At 40.2% G+C, this 21637-nt stretch overlaps 2 protein-coding genes across 8 annotated transcripts; one reads left to right on the top strand and one right to left on the bottom strand.

Annotated features, from left to right (window-relative positions):
* Positions 1–485: 485 nt before the first annotated feature.
* LOC111268607 (very long chain fatty acid elongase AAEL008004) lies at positions 486–12763 on the bottom strand. 7 transcript variants are annotated; one of them, XM_022847684.2, is made up of 3 exons: positions 12424–12763; positions 2128–2433; positions 486–1902 (listed from the first exon to the last, which is right to left on the bottom strand). In XM_022847684.2, exons 2-3 carry the CDS (start codon positions 2426–2428, stop codon positions 1325–1327), a joined length of 879 nt encoding a protein of 292 aa, XP_022703419.1. In that variant the 5' UTR covers positions 2429–2433; positions 12424–12763; the 3' UTR covers positions 486–1324. The 7 variants fall into 7 exon arrangements, with proteins under 7 accessions (XP_022703419.1, XP_022703421.1, XP_086827868.1 ...); XM_022847686.2 differs by lacking the exon at positions 12424–12763 and adding an exon at positions 12066–12385; XM_086971742.1 differs by lacking the exon at positions 12424–12763 and adding an exon at positions 8836–8853.
* Positions 12764–18393: 5630 nt separating this feature from the next.
* Positions 18394–20520, top strand: LOC111268579 (uncharacterized). The gene is made up of 2 exons (XM_022847644.2): positions 18394–19006; positions 19332–20520. The coding sequence occupies exons 1-2, from the start codon at positions 18890–18892 to the stop codon at positions 20238–20240; spliced, it is 1026 nt and encodes a 341-aa protein (XP_022703379.1). The 5' UTR covers positions 18394–18889; the 3' UTR covers positions 20241–20520.
* Positions 20521–21637: the final 1117 nt, after the last annotated feature.

Here is a 21637-nt window from a genome sequence, read left to right as displayed (position 1 = left end):
TACTGGTCTGTTTTTGTTTTTAACAGTGTTTGATAAACTATTGGTTTTTGTAGTGAGAGATCATGCGTGGTGGACCGTTACCCCTACAATGCGAAGCACGATTTCTATTGTCTGATAATTAAATTCACTGTTTTTAATATTTATAACACTACTTGAATGAAATTTGTTTTTACTTTATTTATTTGTATATTCTTTATTTTCTAGATTATTTTACAAGTCACCCACAACGCGGACAGTTTTCAACTTTACTTTCTGAGTTTTTAATTTTAAGACAAATTTTATTACAACTGAATTTGGCTTACGATTCCTAGGTTGTATTAAGCGCTTACCAAATAAAGGCGAAGAAAATATCATTACTTGGTTCGACATGTTTCGATATCTACCTACAGCAAACCCTAGAAAAAAATATAGCACACACTTCTTGTGAAAAATGTACAGTTAGAAGTTAGACATTAACTTTTACTAATAAAACATTACAAAAGTCCTCTAGATCAGGAGACTTGAGCATTTATTTGTTCTTTTTGTTACATTATAATACTGTTACAACTTCTTGGCTTGTTCATTTAACTTGTCGAATTCCTAGTAGGCTGCTGTTATATACAGATATCTATCTACAGCTTCACCTTAGACTTGCACAAATACTAACGATAAATATTTATCCTCTCGTCACCTGTACGTAGAAACGAGAAGAAATGTATCTATAGAATTGTTTTTCGGAGCTCTTAGATATTCGTTATTAGTTTAAATTGCTGCTACGAAGACCATCTCCACTCAGAATACGTACTCGCTCAGGCTGCGCAACTTATTTTTGCTGCACATAAGCACTTTAATAGACTTCAATAGAATAGCAACATTTATAATTTAATGCAAGCTAGTGTTAAGGCATTTCGGAATCAGTCAAACAACGGTAGATGCATAAATCTCAAATATATTCGACTATAGCACCTCTGCTTTTATTCCCCATGAGCACAATTCAGCTTTCTTTTTGTGAGTAAATAATATTTCTTGAGCCTAGCAAGTCCAATTATCTTACATTTAGTCATTTAGTCAAGTACATTAGCCGGCTGACGAGCATCCATTAGAGTTATAAGTTAGCTCTATAACTTGGTCGGCATCCGTACGACTTCCGCAGAGGTTGTTTGTATCAGACCCTGTTTAAATACATTTTAATTGAACGGTTCAGTCGTTCCAGGGCCTATTGTTTCCCAGCGAAATGTCTACGATTGAGCTTCATTAGATTATTACATTTTGGACATGGACGTGGAAACCGATTCAGCATTGGAATTGCTTTTTCTCTTTGTTCCCCTCTGCGCACATTATGTAATTAGTCAGTTTTAACGCCTCCGACTTGAGGCGAACAGACAGTGGAATATCCGTTGGCCGTCTTGGCCTTCATTCCATAAGCTTCCTGCCGCCGGCGTTCCTTGTAGGCATTCACGTAAAACTGGACAAACAAATATAAAAACAGAACTCCTTGTGGCATAGCCAAATACACGTATAACCTCGGATAGCCACAGTCGACGAACAGCGGAATGCTACCGTGCAGCATGGCAATAATGAATTGAACGATCTGGAGCTGGGTCAGATAGCGTTTCCACCAGAGATATTTTTGCATGTCTGGCCCGAAAGCAGATAGGAAATAGTATGTGTACATGATCACATGTACAAATGTATTAAGACAGATGATGAACGAGGTATGGCCATCAGTGCCAATTCTCTGCCAAAACCAGCAATCGAACACGACAAGGCAATGGTGCACCACATGCAGGGTCGATACCTGATTGAACTTTTTCCGAAGAACAAAAAATACTGTATCGAGGTAGTCAGCAATACGCAGCAGTCGTAACCACCAATAGACTTGAAGCAGTGTCAGGGACTTCTCGTCTGTCGAGAATGTCATGCCTAAAGGATGAAACGTAAAATGTAACCGAAAACAGTCCACATACTACCGTTAGTAGAAAATAATGGATAGATATGCACGTAGGTGTGGAATATATGTACGTTAAATGTATGCCAGCACAGTCCTTTCGTTCGCTCCAAATCCATGAGCATAAAAAATAATGATTTCAGCAGCCATGTAGGTGATAGGAATGCGCGGGTGCTAAGCGATCTTGAGGTTCTGCTTACCTTGACAGAAAAAATTATATCCTCCACCTAGGTATGTGAGGCGTAGGACGGTGGCAAGGAAACCTGTGCTGAGTACAACGTTTAATCCGTTGTAAATTCGAATGGCTATTTTAAGGTCGTATGGAGGACGACTCTTCATGTACGCAGGACCCCATACCTTGACGAAATACAAATAGCCCAGAGTGAGCCAGACGATGATCGACGGATATTTCACCATAATCCAGTCTTTTGTCCGAGGATCCTGCGGCAGGTGGAAAAACCGTGTCAAAAAATCCGGTTGCTCCATCTCAATGTCTGCCATGTAACCTGCAAGTAACAAAAAAGTAAAATTATCTGTTATATTGGCCTTTACTTTGATCACAAATGGGGTTCAGTCACGGTTTAGCCGCTTTCGACACATGGTGAATATGAGGACAAGGCCTCGGGTTCACTTGCTGTCACATGCCTAAATTATTCTTTGACCCAGTCAAATAATGAATAGCCGCTGGTTTGTTGTTAAAGTGCGTTTTATGCTCTCACAAATGTCGACGAGCGCAAACGTTCATTGAAACTAGAAACTGTCGATGTACTGTAGTAGTACACCTTTTCCGGTCGCAACGATAAGCTTCCGATAAGTCATCCTCTGTGTTGGAAGCCATTACCGTGCATCGACGGAATTTCCATTTATGCGGTATATTATACTCTCAGCTTTTATCAATGGGCCTAGTACCATGATTTCAATGGCAGTATCTCAATTCCCTACGCCACTGGAATGGCTTAGAAGAAATGATCGTTGTACTGTAATAGCTCACTTTGCGGCACGCAGTTTTCGTAAGGTTCAAATGAGCCTAGTTTTGTAAGGTGCCCTACATGCAGAGCGATACAAAATAGGCTTCTTCGTCAAGAAGCCAAAGGTAATTTCGGGAAAGTGTAGCTAGCCTGTTACACTCTCACTGACGCTCCTACTTAATGCGGCCCCTCTATTTGGTCGTAGTCATTCTACAACCAGTGACTCTGTGCACTTTGATGGCAACATTGTCAACAGTGATGTCATAGCACCAGAAGTATGCGGTTCACGTTTCGTTAACTAATAACAAAAAAACTGGGATAAATCTGCTGCTGTCTAGCGCACCGCATATCAGAGGCCCACGACTGTTCGATATGGATTTGTGTGCGGTTTCATGTTTGCGGGTGAACGGATATGCAAAACATACTGCACGTATCGCTCGTCGTTCAGTTGACTGGACAGTAGTAGTCGACGTTTGTCGTGAGCTACAACCGCTTCACTGGCTCTTTCAGCGTCCAATGATTGGCGTATACCGCTATCTCTTTCCTTTTCATCATCATCATTACACGCAAAAATATTTTTGTAGCATGGAATGGCCAAGAGCTCTCTAGGGTTGTTTTTTCTCTCTCTCACTCTCTCTCTCTCTCCCTCTTCTATTCACATATTTGTGCACGGCGCACATCAGGAGATCTGTCCAGCGTAAGTAAGCGCACCGAACTTGGACGGCTCTGGCGGTCGTTGGTAAGCATCGGCATCACAATAAGTAGAAGGGCCTGCGGCACCACTTCTGTTCGAAATTGTCTGAAATCCGAAATTGTCTAGCAGAAATGGGTAATTGGGTCGACTTCGGTCATCGACTGGTCCCTTGAATTGCTTCTGCAGTTGCTGTTGCCGCTATTTCTGCCGCGTATGTGTGATCTATTCCGAACAGACTAGCTCAGAGGGCGCCTCTCCATATTCGTCGCTGACTCCAAAACGATGTTGATAAGATTCTTTTCTTCGGAGCAGCTCACTGGCAACGATTACAGTGGTAATAACGCTAGCAGTCGCAGTAACAGCGAGGTAAGAACCCGCGCAGCGCGCGAGAATTCCCGGACGACGCCATGCTCGGCCTGGCCTGAACCATTCGGCGTTTGCGCCGCCAACAGCGATTGGTCATAGAGCGTCGACTCTTTTACCAGCTGGCGGTTGGGCTTCGCCGTTTGCCGATGATTAGACGTGATTTCTTTTCGGTCTTGATTTTCCCAGCGATAAAACAGAAAAATGTGCAACGCTGAATCAGGTGCTGTTCGTACCAGTGGCTATCCAGAGTAGTGTCGCTTACGCCGTGAACCAACAAAGATTAAGCTTTCAACTTGAAAAAACGCTCATTTGAAGCAATTCTAAGAAGATGGTCCTCGCCAAATACACACGACACGTATGCATGCAATGTCAGAAACTTCACCTAGTTTCTAGCATCGTATAGAAGTTCTTCCGAAACAGATACTCACATGGCGCAATCTGATTCACACTTTTCATTACCTTCGAACCCATGGCAAAGTGGCCAGTCTTACTTGCGTTCAATAAAGAAGATTGTCTATGATACAGCATTATAAAACAACGTGAAAGTATAGGTAGCGATGCCTTACAGATGCGCATTCGCTTCTTCCAGAAAAATTTCACCAACTCTGTGAATGTAAGCGGCCTTTTCAAGCGAAGCAAATCATTTTTTATTTTCGAAAAAAAAAAAATAATAATAATGTATATATTTATAGCCAGCTAAACGTTAAAGGCCGAAATGGCCTTCCGTTGACAAATGCCATAAGTTCACCTACGCAAACTGAAGCTACGTCGCTTGTACGCAACGAACAGCTATAGCATCTAGAAACCGTGTTTTGAGCTGAAGAAAAACACACTGGACTAAACTAGCTCGTGTCTCCGGAAAGCCTTGAACTTGGGATTTTGTCGTGTACTTTTTCCGGCTTCTGTAGCAATTGCGTACGCTATGATGAGCACTTGTCACTCCGTAGAAAATATGCCAACGTTAAGCGAATATAATAAGGGCATAAATAAGTGAAAATACGTGAAATAAAGTGGGCATCATTATAATTTAGTTCTGATCTCATCAATACTACGCACGCCCGACCTTTGTGCGCAATACCACCTCTGTCTGTCCTATTGTCTATGAATAGAGAGAACGAATTAAAACAGCAGATCTAATAAATTGGCGCTGCCTTGATCAATAGTCATATTGCGTCTCTTTGATGTGCGAACACGCATGCATTTACACGGAGAATGCCTCATTGGTTTCTATTCAGCAAGGAACCTATATTCATCCGTTTGCAACTATTGTGCGTACAGGTAACGTCTCCTGAGTTAACATCTAGCACATCTTCGAAGTTAATGTGGAGGAAATTCGTCTCGTGGACGAGTTACCATATCTCGAAGACAACTTTCTAAGAACAAATAACGACCACCAGAGTACCGTTGAAGATACCCATTACACATAGTTCTCGTTGGAGACATCTAAAGAAGACATACCACATGATAATAGATGTCCTTTACTTTACCAGTTTAAAATCGAGATTGGCCCCAGATGTTTAAACTTTAAAAGTATACGATAGTATCTTTTTTCTGCACACATCGCACAACATGGTTTGTACCTTTCCATTATCGCGTATTATAAATGCATACGCTTTTCTTAGAACAGAACACGCGAATGTGAGGGGCATATTTGGATAGTCTATGACAATTTATAGTTATTCACAAATGCCATAACGTATTCGTGTGATAACCAGCAGCGAAAGGCTGTTCATGCTGTCGCTCCTAGAAACAACCTAAACAAACAAAGTATCTACAAACTACTATAACCTGTACATATGGGAGTAGCATGACTGAGATAGAAAAGGATCAGTAAAAACTATGTGTACAGTATTTTATAACGTTTACTATAATTATTTGTCGAACAACAGGTAACAACCATGTTTCGAGCGCCCGATCGGTGCTTGGGCATATGGCGATACCAGCTCCAGTCCATCTGAATAGGATTAATAAATTTATTGCTTTTTTTTAGACACTCAATATTTAATTCGTACTGTCACGATCTCGCCTAGAGCGGTAAGCATTTTATAAGCACTTACCTATCAACTAATCTCTTGAAATCGAAAACTAGTTGGTCAGCTCTTAAAACAGCCAGTCGAGTCAACAGGAACCGGGAGAGGTGCTAAGTTCTAGTGTCGTACGCATATGGGTTAAAAAAAATTAGCCCAGTCGGGGGTTATAGTATAATGTGGCGGCGCTTATTGTAAAGGCTCCTTCAACAGATGTAGTTCGGTAACAGACAATAAAAACTAGAGAAAGATGTAACTATGGGAAGGAAGAAGTTTTACAAAATTGCTATGTCTATAAAGTGCTTTAGCAGCTAAAGTGTTTGATGGCGCCCGGGTAACGAAGACGAAAATTTCAAGCATTATTATTGACAAAAACGCAAACCAATAAACGGCACGAACGAAAGGAAAATAGAATCAGATGAATAAAATATCCTTTGTGTTTGCCCGCCATCATGAAAACGGCAAATATTTCATCCCCGTTCGCATAGAACGTCAGAAATTTCAGGTCACAGCGCGATGTACTAGTCACACATCGAGCCTTAATAGCTGAGCTATTAGAAGCAACGTAACTATCCTCTATTTGAGTGAAACCAAATATACAGCTTGTGTTCGTAATGCGGACAACTAATAGTTTGATGTATGAGAAAAAAGTGGAAAAATGTAGAGGTCATCGATCTGTGTTTGGGGTCATGTACATAATAGTTGCTAAGCGAAATTTTGCTTTTGGTCGTGTGCTTATGTGGTCGTTTAGACGTCTGTGGGTGGGTGTGGGTGTCTCTGTGTTTGTACTAGGTTTTTTTTTAGAGATTTTCTTCAGCGACTCACTGTTCTAACAAATTTTCAAAACGATTCACTACGATATCAGCAGGACGGTAAAGGGACAGATTAACAAAAAGAGACAAGAGAGCCACCATGATGAGACCCAGTTTGGAATAACGGGATTCAAAAATAAAAACGAATAACTTTGCTCCGATCAATCGATTGAGGTTGATAATCGGTCGAAAAAAGCATTTTTCAAGGCTTTTTTATTTTTGCTGGTCCTCTAATTGATGAATTAGGCTATTTCGATTTACTTCTGCTTTCGACATTATTTGATAAATATTTTGCCGTACACACAAAAAGTCTGTATGATAATCATCATGACGTCTCTGATGGACGCTGATTGAAAAATCCATTAACCTGAGCTCCTTCAATTTTCTTGAAAATATTAATTTAGTGATAATAATAACAACCGACAAAGCTAGTCTTGGGCTGTGGACGATGTAAAACTTTATGGTTACGCGTGGACTTTTAAGGAATGACTACTCCAGTTGGTTATCTAAAGTTATCGTACATATGTTTCAATGGCCCGTATTTGGCGACAACGGGGTTGAAATAAATATCGGTACTATTCGGAATTACTTACCGGTATTGATTTTGGTAAAAAAAAAAATCAGGTGATCTAATTCTATGTATGATTGGGTTATGGACAGGTTTTTATCGAAACATAAAAATGTTCAATTTTTAAGATTGATATTAAGCGCCCTTAAATTTTGGTTAGCAGTTTATAGTGACAATGAGGTTCAGAATATCTATCGGAGCCATTTTGCCTTTTTTATATTTTTTATTTATTATTTTTTGAAGTAATGCCGTTTTTCGTGTTTCCAAAACTGAAGATGGTCTCCCATCAGAAACTGGAGAACATATGGCTATTTCTATCGCATATATATATATATATATATAATGTCTGCTTACATACGCCTAACCTATTTAGGTACTACATCTTTCTATAGGAGTGTCTATTCACCGCACACAGCAAATAGCAAAACGATTAAAACCCATAATTATCCAGATTCAAATACGCATACATGTTTAAAGTATTTTCTTTTCTAAGAATAATTAGCACAGAATGAAAATTAATTTGTATTGTGACAATCTTTCTGCCTGTCTTACTAGCACAACAGCTCATTATTTCCAGTAAACTGCAGATTCTGGTAACCGTGAACTTCATGGCGAGCTGTTCGAAACATTGGGCCTTGAACTTTGTGCGGTAGTTTTTCTAAGCTTTTCTGCTTACAGATGAGGAATGTAAATTGCAAATTGTGAATCACCTGAGACGTAAAATTTGACAGACGTCTAAATGGTAGCTATAAAGGAAGTAAGGTATTTACACTTATGCAAAGAATGGGTTCGCTAGACCCACGACCCAACTGATTCGCATACGAGGTGTCAACAAGGCTGCAACACTTTGCAACCGGAAAATGGCCGAAAAAGTGCCACCTCTAGCCGCTTTTCGAGCCCCATATTTAAGCAGATTTTTTCATCCAAAACCTGTACCTTCTAACAAAACAAGATCGAGCACTCAAACAATTTTTCTAAACAATACGACTATCTCACTAGAAATCTGAATAGAACAGAAATTGGCCGAACCTAAAAAGGGGGCTTTGCTTCAACGAAATTTGACTTAAAAAAAATTGAGTTTCTTAAAGCAAGCACCAAAGAGTTTTCCCGGCTAATTAAGTTGGAGCCCTACACATAAATCCTCTGAAACGTTCGCAGAAAGAATCCAGCATTTCTTTGCTACCTTTCCAAACGAGTGTAACCGGCTTGGGAAGTCTTCAAGTGCCTTTCTTTTATCTTAGAAGGAATATTTGTTATTTCTATACTAGCTACTTTCAGCAAAGAGTTCGCGGGCAACAGGTAAAACGATGATGCAGCATCGAGGTCATGAATTCTAAAAGAACTCGCCGCCCATTGGCTACAAAGCAGTCTGCTTCTGATTATCATTACTATAGCAATACTTATGCTAAATACAGGGCCACCTGCAAGTCAGACTACCTGTAAAGGGTCGAAAATAGATAGCGGTTTACCTACTGTTTTCTCTTCCGTGTAACGTCATGGCCAGACGAATAAACGTCTGCTTGGCCAAATCGTATGCTGCTCAAATCCGCCGCCATGACAGAAATTGCCCGCCAAAGCAGAATGCACCGATATATATACTTTCGATTTTGATCGTGAGAGCAATCCGTGTATTTTGGTTCCAGAAATTAGCTGTCACAATCTGCATGTCAACAATGTATTTACCGTTATTAAAACTGCACGAGGAGGCATCTGACCACGAATCGTTAGCAACGTAACATGGTCACGGGAGCGATTATTTACGATGAAATAACTCACGTAGTGTTCTACTTTTAGGTATGATTGAAACTTTACGACCGACTGAACCTAACAAGGCTGTTTCTGGTTACCCATTTGCCGTCGAGCATTTGAACACTGATCAGGAGGTTGCATTGATATTTTTGGAAGATCCGTTGAAAGGTGCCTAGCCGCTATATTGGGATGCCTATACAAGTTTGAATCAACTAGTTCCAACTAATTAACCATCCCTTCGTTCACTCCCCATTGGAATTAGGCCATGGTCGTATCTGTTAAACGGCACCAGAACAATGGTACTACTTCAGTGGGAAAAAGTATTCTTTACGTGTGTATGTTTAAGCTAGATCATCTTATTATGCTGTTATTTAGCGTCGTGATAAAGTGTTCTACTCGAATAGAGATAAATACTCTTGAGAAAACTTTGTTGTTCTAAGGCAAATAAACTCACTGTCGTGATGCAACAAAGTATAACGGCGTGCGGCACGAAACAGCATGGCATGTCTTTTACTTAAAGGTAGACAGCCGGACGTGTCAAGCTGAAACGTGTTCCAATATTATAGTTGGTGTAGGGGGAGGAATGTACTGATAGCATAATTCATTAATTTATCAAGACTAAGTTAAAAACAGAATTAAATAATTTGTTCTTAAAAGTAACAATGACCATTGTCCAACAGTGCGACGCAAGATAAGCAGCGTCTAGTTAACTTCATCTATTGATACTCGACTGTTGGTAAAACCCAGGAAACGTCGAACGTGGCCATGGTCAGTCAGTTTAGTCTACGAAGGTTTTGGCTTATGATTCAATACATGGACCCGCAATGTAAAGGCCTGGATCCCAGTAAGCGGAATTAATATAATGTTATGTTGAGGACGTATGATAGCTGACAAATGGGCAGATCAATATACTCGTAAGATGCAGCACGTCAGCTTCAGTCCTCGTGCAGAATTTTAAGCACTCATCGTTCAGATATGTCGAGTTCAGTGATTAACACGTGCCGTCATCCATTATTTCTGACAGCTAGCTCGCGACACAAGATAAATTATATTCTAACAGACACAGTAAAGTTACCATTAAAGCCCTAATGACGTCGTAGTGTACGGTGTCGTGTAGTATTCGGTATAAAGAAGTCTGAGCAGATTTTTGATACTGTTTGCCTCATTAACCGTTGACAGATGGGTCAAAATTTGAAAACTCTTAAGGGAACTCTGCTGTTTACTTTTTCTATTCACACACAACTTGTGTCGAAGACTTCTTAACAAACTAAGTGAATTAAGTCGCTTTAACAATATGAGGACCTTTAGTCTTATGCTGTCTACTTACTCTTGATAACTTATTATAACTGGCAATAAAAGCAACGTTCATTATATATATGTCATATATCAGTTTTAAGATATTGTCCTTATATTTTTAATGATAGCTCCCTTGACTGAGCGAAGATGACTACCAAGAACAATTTAATTGCTAAATCGATATGGCGCCTCTGATGTTAACGAACGAGCAAATTCAGTTTTAGCTTTGCTGAAAACCAGAAAATCGGACCAGAAAAAACGAGGCTGGCGACAAAATGGCGGTACACAGGCGATCGTACGATCAAATGTATCAGGCCTCAGCCGATATTGTAGAACTTCTAGCTACGTCGCTCGAGCGAGGAACATATCTCAGCTCTGTGATGATATAAAATAAGTTTAAAATTGCAACAAAAAACGAATGCATTGTATTTTCTAACTTAGCATAGCCCTTATACAGCGTATGGCCCCAGATGCCAGTTGTGCGATGAGACCTTAAATACATCAGTAGCGTTCAGAAAGTCAACTACTTGGAAACATATGATTTTGGCAAAATGTGCCATAATCGCCACTCAGTGAATGATCTCCAGCAAACTTAGGTATTATTTGTCCAGACACAAACCCCCTGTCTCCATGAATCAAGGCGCAATTTGCTGGCTGTTCCTTGTTGATGCCCCATAATACCATACGGCAAATATTTGCCGAATTCACAATTGCACTTCTTACTTGCTTTACTACTTGAGCTTAGCCTGGTGATAGACTGGTTTAGAGGTTTACCCTTTATCGTGTTGCTATCATGTGAGGCTTGTGCTGTTCTTTGGAAAATGTTTCTATCTTTTATTCCTCGTCAGTTTATAATACAACTACGTAAAAGTATAACTATACACTCTAGTCGCTGCATTATCTAGGCGGATTTGTTGATGGATTCAACTAAAACCAAAGTGAAATTCATATTTCCCTTAGACGTCCAGATATGCCATCGCCAGTATCAGAATCAGTTGACGAAAAGTGACAAACTCGTAAGCCGTTTCTGCTCTGGTCGAGGCAAAAACATTTTCACCCATTTATATACGATAGACTCTCTTAATATTGGTAGTTAACACCGTTCCCAGACACAACAACTGTGCAAGTAAGTTACAGAAGTTTGCCCTCTGCAGCCGAATATATTCGGTGCGATACTGCATACAATCCTGTCACTGGCATCAGCCAGGTTAAACTTAGCAGCTAAAATTGTCACGTTTATATGTGTGATTGACATATACCGCCGCATTAGGGTATTTGTAACATAGAAGAAATAAAATTTGTACATTACGGACATCATTCGTTAGAGCTGAAATTGGCCATAAGGAGTACGCACGAAGACTCAAGGTAATCACTCGACATTATGGTTCACTTTTACTACGACTTTTATTATTAGGATTAAGTGATTGAAATATGTGCGGCGTAACGTTGCTACAGTCAATGCATTCCTATATGCTCAAATGGCTCTATCTTTTTTTTACGCGTAATATACCTAAGCACGTCTATTCAGTTGTTTCTACAGCCCAAAAAATATTTGGATTTAGCAGAATTTCATTGTGTGTAACTGAGCAGTTCACCGAAAATTTTAGCAATGCTTAGGCTTCTTGCCGAAATAACGAATATCTAAATGTGACACATACTGGTGATAACGGAATCATCCGGAAATTAAATTTTCACAGATGGATCGGCCATTGGGATATGACCCACATTCAGATCGATGCAATTTGTCCGTCATGAACTACGTGGTCCACCGAGAAAACACATATCCGACTTGCATAGTAAAATGAGTTTTATGTCCGGTACTGCACGTAAGGAATCTAATTATAGAAAATACTCCAGTGCTTGAACTATGGGGGAAAGTACTTCTTCACTCTATCCAGCTCAAGTCATTCCCTTGTTCTTCAGCTGACCGATAGGAAAGTGTGTGTGGGAGGGGGAGGGGGTTTCAACAGCAGAAATCCATCGAAATGCGAAACGTAGTTTTTTTTTTTAACTCACCACTAAACAGTTGTATCTAAAAACGAAACAGCGTCGATTGAACGAAGTGTGTGCCACAGATCTGGACGCAAAAGACACTTGATTGCGAGTCTTGTTCACGTTCTTCGTCACTTGTCCCCAACAGAGAGTCCGTTAGGTTGCACTTGATTGCCGCTAAAAGATGCTTTTGCTGCTGCTTTGAGGAAAACTGTGTGCGAATTTCGCTACCCCACGACACCTGAAACAAGAACCGCTCGAGCCCAACACCCCACACTTAACTAAGAGCACACAGCAACGGACCCTTCGAGTCGCGGCCCAGCCAAATATACAGCCACGGCAAGATCCATGCGTCGCTCTCTATCCAGCACCAGACAGAATTTGCTCGTCTATAAAGTGCGCAGCTGCGGAAGTAAGCGAAATGGCAGCCGCGGCTTCCAGCATCAGTAACTGTTGCACCCCGAGTGGGTTTGTGTTATTGGCTAGCTAGCTATTTTCGAACTGTGCGTTCGTTGGCGGAATTCTCCTCTCCGATCTACGCTTGCCCTTTGCCGTGAGATCCCTTGGCGGTTCTGGTCCAGTAGCGGGTGCTGGAACACGCGCTTTCGCTTCGTGCCGACATGACCACCGTCGGTAGCGTCAATGCTGACGGCATAACTGCACAGCTGTCGAAAACCGCCGCAACGATCAGCTTCGTCAGCCGGCCAGGAAAACAGCCCACTTTTATCAGGCATTTTTGGTGATCTGCCGCATAACTTGTGCAGTTGCTAAAGTCCCTTTCTCTCCGTTGCGATCTTCTATACTACGGATATTTTTCGATAGAGGAGTCTAAACCGACTACTGAGCGAACTTTTCTGAGCCATCAAGCGCCGCGCATTGTGTTGGATGGGTACCGGCTGGCTGAACGCAGAAGTAACGTTGGAAAAATAGTAAACATCGTGGCTTACGCAAAAATTTGCGCCCCTCAACATTCAGCTCCAATTGAGCTTACCGTAGGCACAAAATGGCAAAAACAAAACATTCGCCTGGAACGGGATCTCCAAAAAGAGGCGTAAGGCTTTATACATTTTTTAAGCTTATTTTTTAGTCAATCAAACGTTACGGATGGCGGATCTCCTACGATTGACATCATTTGCAGCTCGCCGTCTCCCCGGTTCAACATTTTATTGATTTGCTTGTCAAGTGTACGTTTTGGTCAAGATGCTTTTATTCTTGCTATGATTGTTAGAGAGGTACCCTGTTCCTTCGTTGAGACAACGCCTCACCTCATAAATGAGACGGTACTAAACAAAAATCAACGAATGAAATTTCTAAAACGATCTTCGAAAAGTCCTAGATTTACGGCATACTCTGAACGTTGTCTGCGGTGAAGTACAGACTCCGTCGAAATATCGCTCAATCAAATCAGCAGGCGTTCAAGTCACGCATACGCCAGAAATATAACATATGTCTATTTGATATAGAAGCCAATTATCGTATCTTTGTTGACTCTAGTTGTTTGCTTAACAAAATAGGGAGTGCTAGAAGTCTCGATATGTACGTTTCAGAGTTCCCTTTGTGTCATCCGATCCAAAATTTACGGTTATTCTGACTCTGAAACCTTCACGACAAACATAAACCGGGAATTGGGTTAATGATAATCAAACTTTGAACATAATCTCTAAAAAACCTCAAAGTTCAAGTATTTTTCAAACTTAAAAAACGTCTACTCTCATTAATCCGTCTCCACCTATTTGTTTTAACGCTGAGGACGAAAAAGCGAAGCTCAATACTAACTTACACTCAAACAAGGTAATAGAGACAAAGAATAATAATTACATGCCAAATAACCTAAACATACGAAAGATGGGAGGCTTTAGTATATATTTGCCAATAAATTCGAAAAAAGTTACATCCGGCATGATCGCTGTTCTTACGGGATTTGTGTATGTCCATTTTACGATGAGTTACATGAAAAAAAAAAACAATACGTCTTAAAGTGGGCACTGTCGACATCTGTCTGTTTGTATTTTGCCCGGGCAGAATCTATAGTTGGTGAAAAATTATTCGTGCCCCAGCGCGGATAAGTCCGGTCGTGTCCACAGATTGGAAGTTAGGGCAATGTTATACCACTACATTGTATATAAATACACACTGTAGCACGCAGTGATATATATATGAATCGGCCCTTTACTGGCGGAAATGAGTGCTTTACAAGCACTTTTATTGCATTTGTACGCGTATTTGTTTATTAATCCATACTATAATGTTCGCATAATTACAGGGTGTCTCAAAAATTCGAGTGATTAAAATTTCACTTGTTATCTGTTATATTGCAAAAGAGTCTATAAAATATGTATGCATTCGTTCCCAAAGCTTATATTCAAAGTTATTGAAGTACCATTCTAGCCAGTATAGCATTGATAATGGTCGGCTTATATATATATATATATATATATATATATATATAGCAAATCGTCATCTAGAAAGCTATCACGATACCACAGGCTAAATGGCATTTGGCCATTTAGCCAATGGCTAAACGCAACTTCTACATGATTCGTACGCTTAGAGACGTGGGTCCATCTGCGTCAGCGGCTTTTCCGTTCTTCGCACAGCTTTCTGACTTAAGTATTAAGGTGTAATCCAATAAACTAAATATGTGTCCGAATATTTACCGTTAATAGTAGGTAATCGCAACTATATGTAGTCCGTCTGAACTATGCAACATAATCCAAGAAATTTACAATTGAGTTGTCGCTATGTTCCGTAAGGCTTAAAAGTAAGGTCAAACGAAAAACGACAGATTAACGTAGCAGCATAGAAACTCCGGCTATCGGATGCCGGCAACGATCATAACGCACATAGAATGAAAACATCTATTTTTTTTTTACGCAACGCTATTTGCTTTAGTTTTTCGAATCATTCATAAACACGGCGCCCAGAATGTCACGCTACTTCTGCCCCAGCAGAAAGAACTAATGCGAAAAGATCGATCGAGCTGTGTGCTTTGCAACGAAAAGAACTGATAAAGCGCTAGCAGTATGCATTAATATATTAAACATCTGCTTGTCGTACATTTAAAGCTTACGTATCAAAAATATCCTAAATGTATGGCATTTAGGCTGTAAGGCTAGGCTACTTCACGTCGTATGACATATGAAAATATATTCTGCGCAGATTTTTAGGGAGAGTTTATAGTCCTTCTGGCCTGGAACAAAATAGGTGGTCACCCATAAGACGAATATGTGGGCAACGTTGTTTTATGCCCTTTAGTTGGTCACTTGCCGATACTGGCCATCGCTCACTCGGATCTCGTCCATAAATATGTCAACGTGAATTCAACTATTTCGCTAAAAATAAGTTTCCTTTTTGTCCATTAAAGGCCTCAGCTTTTCCTCTCATAAAGGAAGTACCTCCTTTCCAGAAGTATTCCATTTTTAACTATAAGCCAGTCCTTGTTTAGAGATATTATACATAAGCAACGTCGAATTGACGTCTGCTACTGATTCCTCCCCTATTCGATATTCAGGCCTTTTAACGTAGACAAAGTTCTTCCAATATTCATACTTAAACCCGTTCTTTACAGTTTGTTTGCTCTCTTGTTATTCGTCCATTGGCTTATTTATCCTACCTGACTTAGCTCTCACGAAGGAACAGTTAACGTTTGAAAAACAAAAATAGACATCAGTAGACGTAGAAACATACAAAGTTCAACTTTTTTTTTTTTTTTTTTTTGAAAGAAAGATTCATACCTACTAACCTATCAAAGACGTTTTCTTGGCTAACCTGCGCTATAAACTGTATCAGTATTGACAACAATTTTTTTCTGACTGTTTGAAAAAAGGCAAATGTTGCGCGAAACATTGTGGCCAACTGCAATGCATAACAAGCGACATTAAAAAAGGGCTCTGTAATATATATATATATATATTACGATTATTATTAGCTTCATCAAGTTTACACTTTTTGTCAAATTTTACCCTAACTCGCGCGCCACGCTAGTTCTCATGTGACACTCAAAGCACTCGATGTCGAAAAATCAAGTAAGATTAACTGTATTTATTTTAGTTAAAAAACCGACACACACTTTTTGAAGATGAGCGTCATAGAATAATACTCCGACAGGTGAAACTGGGCCTCAGCATCAATCCTGCATAACCTTGCCATAGACATGGCCCTTCTTCTTAAAAGGCCGCTTCGCGAACTTACCCGGACAGACGATACGAACACTACGGATGTTTATCTAAAGAAATACGTGACACAAGTGTCAAACAAACGGGGGAATATGTGACAAGATACAACTCACACCGAACAATGTGAAAGGCTCTAAAGGCTAATAAATTGCTCTTAACTTACAAGTGTGATACTACTTCACCACGAGGGGATTCTTGCTGCATATGATTGCAGCTGAACTAATAAAAAAGAACGTAGCTGAGAAACTACTATAAGGAAACTAAGTTATCTCGGAGTTTTATAAGTCCATTATGAATACAAAGCTGTATCCTATTCTGTCCTCATTTACCTTGAGACATACCTTGAGAGACCTTGTCAGCTTTACATTTGTGTTGCAGTTATGCGTACGAATCATGAAGCGAGTACCAACTGAGGTATCTATATCTGCAGTCTGCGAGCTGCTTACGTACGCTTACCTTCCGCATTTGTTAACTAGCTAGCGACGTGAGGCCGATAGATTTTAAGGACACCAACAACAGTGAAGTGCAACTGGCCGAGTTTGCATGCACTGACCGCCTTTACCTCATCGTTACAACAGCACTGGCACGACAGTAGCATCCGCTGTTACCGCACGTGGATGAAAGACGAAATCTACACGGTGCGTGCTGTGAAAGCGCCGAAAGGACAGAACGAGAACGACACCCATTGAAATTCCAGAGAAGACTGTATTATTATCATTAGGCTCGAATGAAAGTATAACTATCTCGTGTCAGGTACAAAACTGAAGGTACGACCTCTACAGGTGCCTAAACCGTCGTTAAATAAAGATAAATGAAGTGTACCGTAGCGCATGCGCGATCTACATTATACAACGTGACATAGCCTTTGAGGCGCTAGGACGTTTCTGTTTTATGCGTACAGAAGTATCAGTCTGTGAAAACGTTAAAGGCTTAAAAATGGTAATTTTTTACTAATTAATTCTCGAAAGAGAGATTCTTAATGTTCATTAAATGATGGCTGTGCATTGTCATCTTAATTAAGATATATTATTCATAATAGTATGGCACAAGGTTGTTTAAATAAAATCATAGATGATAGGTTTTTTTGATTTATTAAGTGCTAGCCGGCCTATAGTTACTTGCGTAAAGTATCAACATTCATCAAATAAGGTCTCCTGATCGTAATACAGATGATTGACTACAGAGAACGGGCGCATATCTTCACGCAAATGATGGTACTGTCGTTCCACATAAGGCATGCTGTGTAATACTACTAAGAACGATGAAAAAAATAACTACGTTTAATAAAGTATATGCAACTGATTTAATTATATATGTGCAATTGTTTCAAGTTACAAGGAATGTACAGACAGTGAGAAATTTCACTCTAGACAAAAAGCGGTCGTTGAAAGACCCATATCATTATCATGAGCTGTGCAATGATCTGTGTTTTTCTTCTGGGTGTTACTCTGCACAATACATATCGAACTTTAAAATGGTGGGGTTGACGAACAAGTCAACAATGAAGCTGGCAGTACTTTCGCCTTGTCTTGAAGTAAGACATGCAGTAATAGTTATACTCTGGCAAGACGACCTTGCATATATTATTCTCACTTGGTTTTATTGACACATATATTATTTACATGTGTTATAACTACATCCGGAAGTGTGCTTTATTCTTAGACTTGAGCGTGATAGTGTCACCGGTTTTATTACAATCACTTGTCTACTATTATTAGATAACGTTGGTTAAAGGATTGACTACGTCTCTCGAATTCTGCCAAGACAGCTGATTTAGCGGAGAAACGGTAGTTTATTCTGCTACACAGTTGAAACTCGTTTCAGTATTTTGTAAGCCTGACTTTGATCAAGACGGTACGAATTGAAAGAGCAAAGCCCAAAACGCTAGCACTCCTGAGTCTCCAGCCATACAATAATGCTTTCGAGCAGTTTTTGCTTTGTAACTAAAAACTGAAATTTGACAAATTAAAATTCTTCATTATTTGACGTGTTACCACCAGTTACCGTCGGCTAATTAATTGACTCCTATGAAATAAGACAAAGAAAGCCCTCTTATATACGTGTATATTCTCAGTTCTTCATTTCCTACACGCTCACCTATTTCCCAAAATATCTGTCAAAAGTAAATTATGACACCGCCATTGGAAAAATATCCTATTTATTGAGCTCTACTATATTCCATAAGATTTTGAGACATATGCGCGCTGGTAGATTTGAACTGGCGTTCTGCTGCACCCGCCGTCTAGGCAGCGAGCCTGTAGACGCGATGAGACCATTTCAGCCCCCTTGCGATAAGAATGTATGCGGTCGTATGAATGCAGTATGGAGTGCAATATACCCAACAGTATCAGCCCGTGAACACGTTGAAGATAGAAAGAAAAATACTGCGTTGGGCTTCTTCCGAATTCCTGCCCGCTCAGTGCTCTAATGAGGTATTGAAACTAAACACAACCAACACGAGAGTTTTAGTACAGGTGATCGCTTAGTTAAAAGAAGGATTTGATAGCAACCAATGAGGTTCATCTTGCTAGGCGAAACATTGATACGTTCCGACGATTCCTGGATCGATGCATAGTATTTCTATATTACGCCTCTTTCATCTGCGACAACGATCTTCGAAATGAAAAAAAAACAGCAGTAATTTGTTGATTAGTCACAGAAAGCGAGGGCTGAAAAACTAATAGCATTTTCTATTTCCGACGGCTTTATACGACCTGCGACATGAATTTGCCATCTGATCCAACGCTTTCTCCTCAGGAAGAAGAAAATAGCGGGGAGGTCGACGAGGAACACAGCGCATCTAAAAACTCTAACGATCCACAGCGTAGTATATCGAACGACTTGAAAACTGATCAGAGGGTAAAGTCTAAGAAACGTGGAAAAACTTCGAATGTGCCTGCCACGGCTATGGTGGCAAGAAGTATTGTTCCCGTAATTTCGCCGAAAAAAGACGCCGTACCAAATATATCCGAATCGAAAAATGCTACCAAAGTAATTGGAGAGACTACTTCACAGTCAAAGGAGGTTGTCCCATCTACGCCAACTAAATCAATGACGCGTAAAACTCCGCTGCTAAAAACCGGAACTTTATCGAAGAAAACTGAGAAGACAAAAAAACGACCAGCGAAACTCTGTGTTATCACGGCAACTGTCGTAGTATTACTTGTAACAATAGGCGCAGGAGTTTCTCTCTATTGTATTCGAGAGCTCTACCTACCACATTCACCTGTTCCTCAAGCTACTGGGAGCTCGGCTGCTCCTATTGTGACTAGAGCGGCTCATACGACCCATTCGATTTTGAATACAATGTTGTCTAGTCCGGCGCTTCTGGAACAGCCGATCCGATCAAGCGATCGTGTACCGCGCAGTCTAGCAGACGATGTTTCTGCTGCAAACCCAGTAAAACTCTTCAGTACAGATCGACATACAGCGCCAACAGTCATGACAATGCCCGATGTTAAGGCGAATATCGTCAGAAACTCAGACGTTAGATCTGCTGTTTCGACAGTTGAGGACACAGGAGCTATGTTCAACGATCAGCCGTCTTCAGGCGTGCAGTCCGATGCAGGTTCGAGTAATCTGATTTTGTCTAATACCTTGGGAGCCGCACCAAGTGGCTCTGCGGTCAATCGTATCCTGCAAGCAGTTGCAAGTAAAATCAAATAATGGCATGCAATGATAATGACCTATTATATAACACCACCAACAAGACCGACAACATATGATTTCATTATCACATCAGAGTGAGCCTTTATGTTGCATATTTTTTTGCTGTGGTAAACACAGGTGCTTTTTCATAAAAACGCGGCACCGAGTATTAGTAAACCATAAACATATATTCTCGGGAAATATTCGTTGTGAGCAATGAATATATCCTATTGAAATTATTTTGAAGTCATCCAATTACTGAGAATTAAAATAACAGACGAATGAAAATCTAAGTTCATGTTGTTGTTCTTATTAAGGGTAATCAACGGTCAAAGATGTTCGTTTTCATAAAACATGCATACCGAATATCGACTGCGTTACAAAAAAACGGATAATCTGCTTGGTACGGGGTGTCGAACGGGGTTTATATCAGCTGTGAGAAGTCAGCAAAGTTAACAATATATAGAAAAAGAAAAGTAAAACAATACGACATCTAAAATCGGCAGGTTGCAAGTTCCAAGTTTGAGATATTCCATTAACTTCACAGAGAACAGCAGAACGACCCGTCAGTTGTTTTCGACAAATGATCTTCCCCTGATTATATCTACCATATGGTTAAGCGGCATTTAGACAATGGCTGATCTAGCCCATAATCATTTGCCGTAATCCCATGTAGCGTGTCAGTTCTATGAAACAAAGCCCTAGGCCCTATTATGTAAACAAATAAATACCATTATTAAATAAGTAATATTTACTGGATGGGCTTTCGATTAAACTGCACACGATTCGCTGGACCTCGTACAAATATAGGGCAGCTAAGTAATCTACCTCTAACTAGCAGTCGGGCCTATGACGGTTTACTGCATTACGGCCCCGCTTCAACATCGCAGGTTGTGAAAAAAAGAGCATGTATAGGACAGCGGGTACTTTCGCAGTAATCCCGAATGGCCATCGAAATACAGGAGTCAGCTCGAGATTCGGGTGAATCAAGGTCAGTATCACATCAGACTTAGATGCTGCAATCTTGTTATTGTGGTAGTTGCTATCTAGCTCAAATCAGTTGTTTGCGAAGAAGTTTACTCTCCTCAGTAACATCCTTGTTTGAGTCAGGCCTGTACACTTTTTATCACGATAGAAAACATGCGACCCATAACCTAGTTAGACGACAGCATCTTTCTGTCTGACAGGGGAGTTATCTGCAAAAGCCCATAAAGAAGTAATAACTAAATATTCATTTTGTGCGACATTAGCTACCAAATGAAGCTCCGTTTTGTTATGACAGTGATAAAAATATTACTGAAGGTAGAGCACAATTATATCAACATCTGAAGAAAAGCAATTAGTAGAAATGGATCGTCATTTTGATTAAGTTCATCCAACTTCTCTGATGTGTTAGCCTATTCTAGAACGACATT

The sequence above is a fragment of the Varroa jacobsoni genome, unplaced genomic scaffold (assembly GCF_002532875.2).
Source record: "Varroa jacobsoni isolate VJ856 unplaced genomic scaffold, vjacob_1.0 scaffold_1302, whole genome shotgun sequence".
Lineage (NCBI taxonomy): Eukaryota > Metazoa > Arthropoda > Arachnida > Mesostigmata > Varroidae > Varroa > Varroa jacobsoni.
This window is presented reverse-complemented; position numbering and strand designations above follow the sequence as displayed.

What these genes read in the sequence shown, in the direction of transcription:
- LOC111268607 (XM_022847683.2), bottom strand. Translation starts at nt 2,790, where the DNA reads ATGGAAATTCCGTCGATGCACG. An exon ending in GGAAATTCCGTCGATGCACG is followed by an intron (nt 2,434 to 2,768) that starts GTAATGGCTTCC and finishes TGTTACTTGCAG; the next exon opens with GTTACATGGCAGACATTGAG. An exon ending in ATATAATTTTTTCTGTCAAG is followed by an intron (nt 1,903 to 2,127) that starts GTAAGCAGAACC and finishes TTCATCCTTTAG; the next exon opens with GCATGACATTCTCGACAGAC.
- LOC111268579 (XM_022847644.2), top strand. Translation starts at nt 18,890, where the DNA reads ATGCAGTATGGAGTGCAATATACCCAACAGTATCAGCCCGTGAACACG. An exon ending in CCGCTCAGTGCTCTAATGAG is followed by an intron (nt 19,007 to 19,331) that starts GTATTGAAACTA and finishes CTTTCTCCTCAG; the next exon opens with GAAGAAGAAAATAGCGGGGA.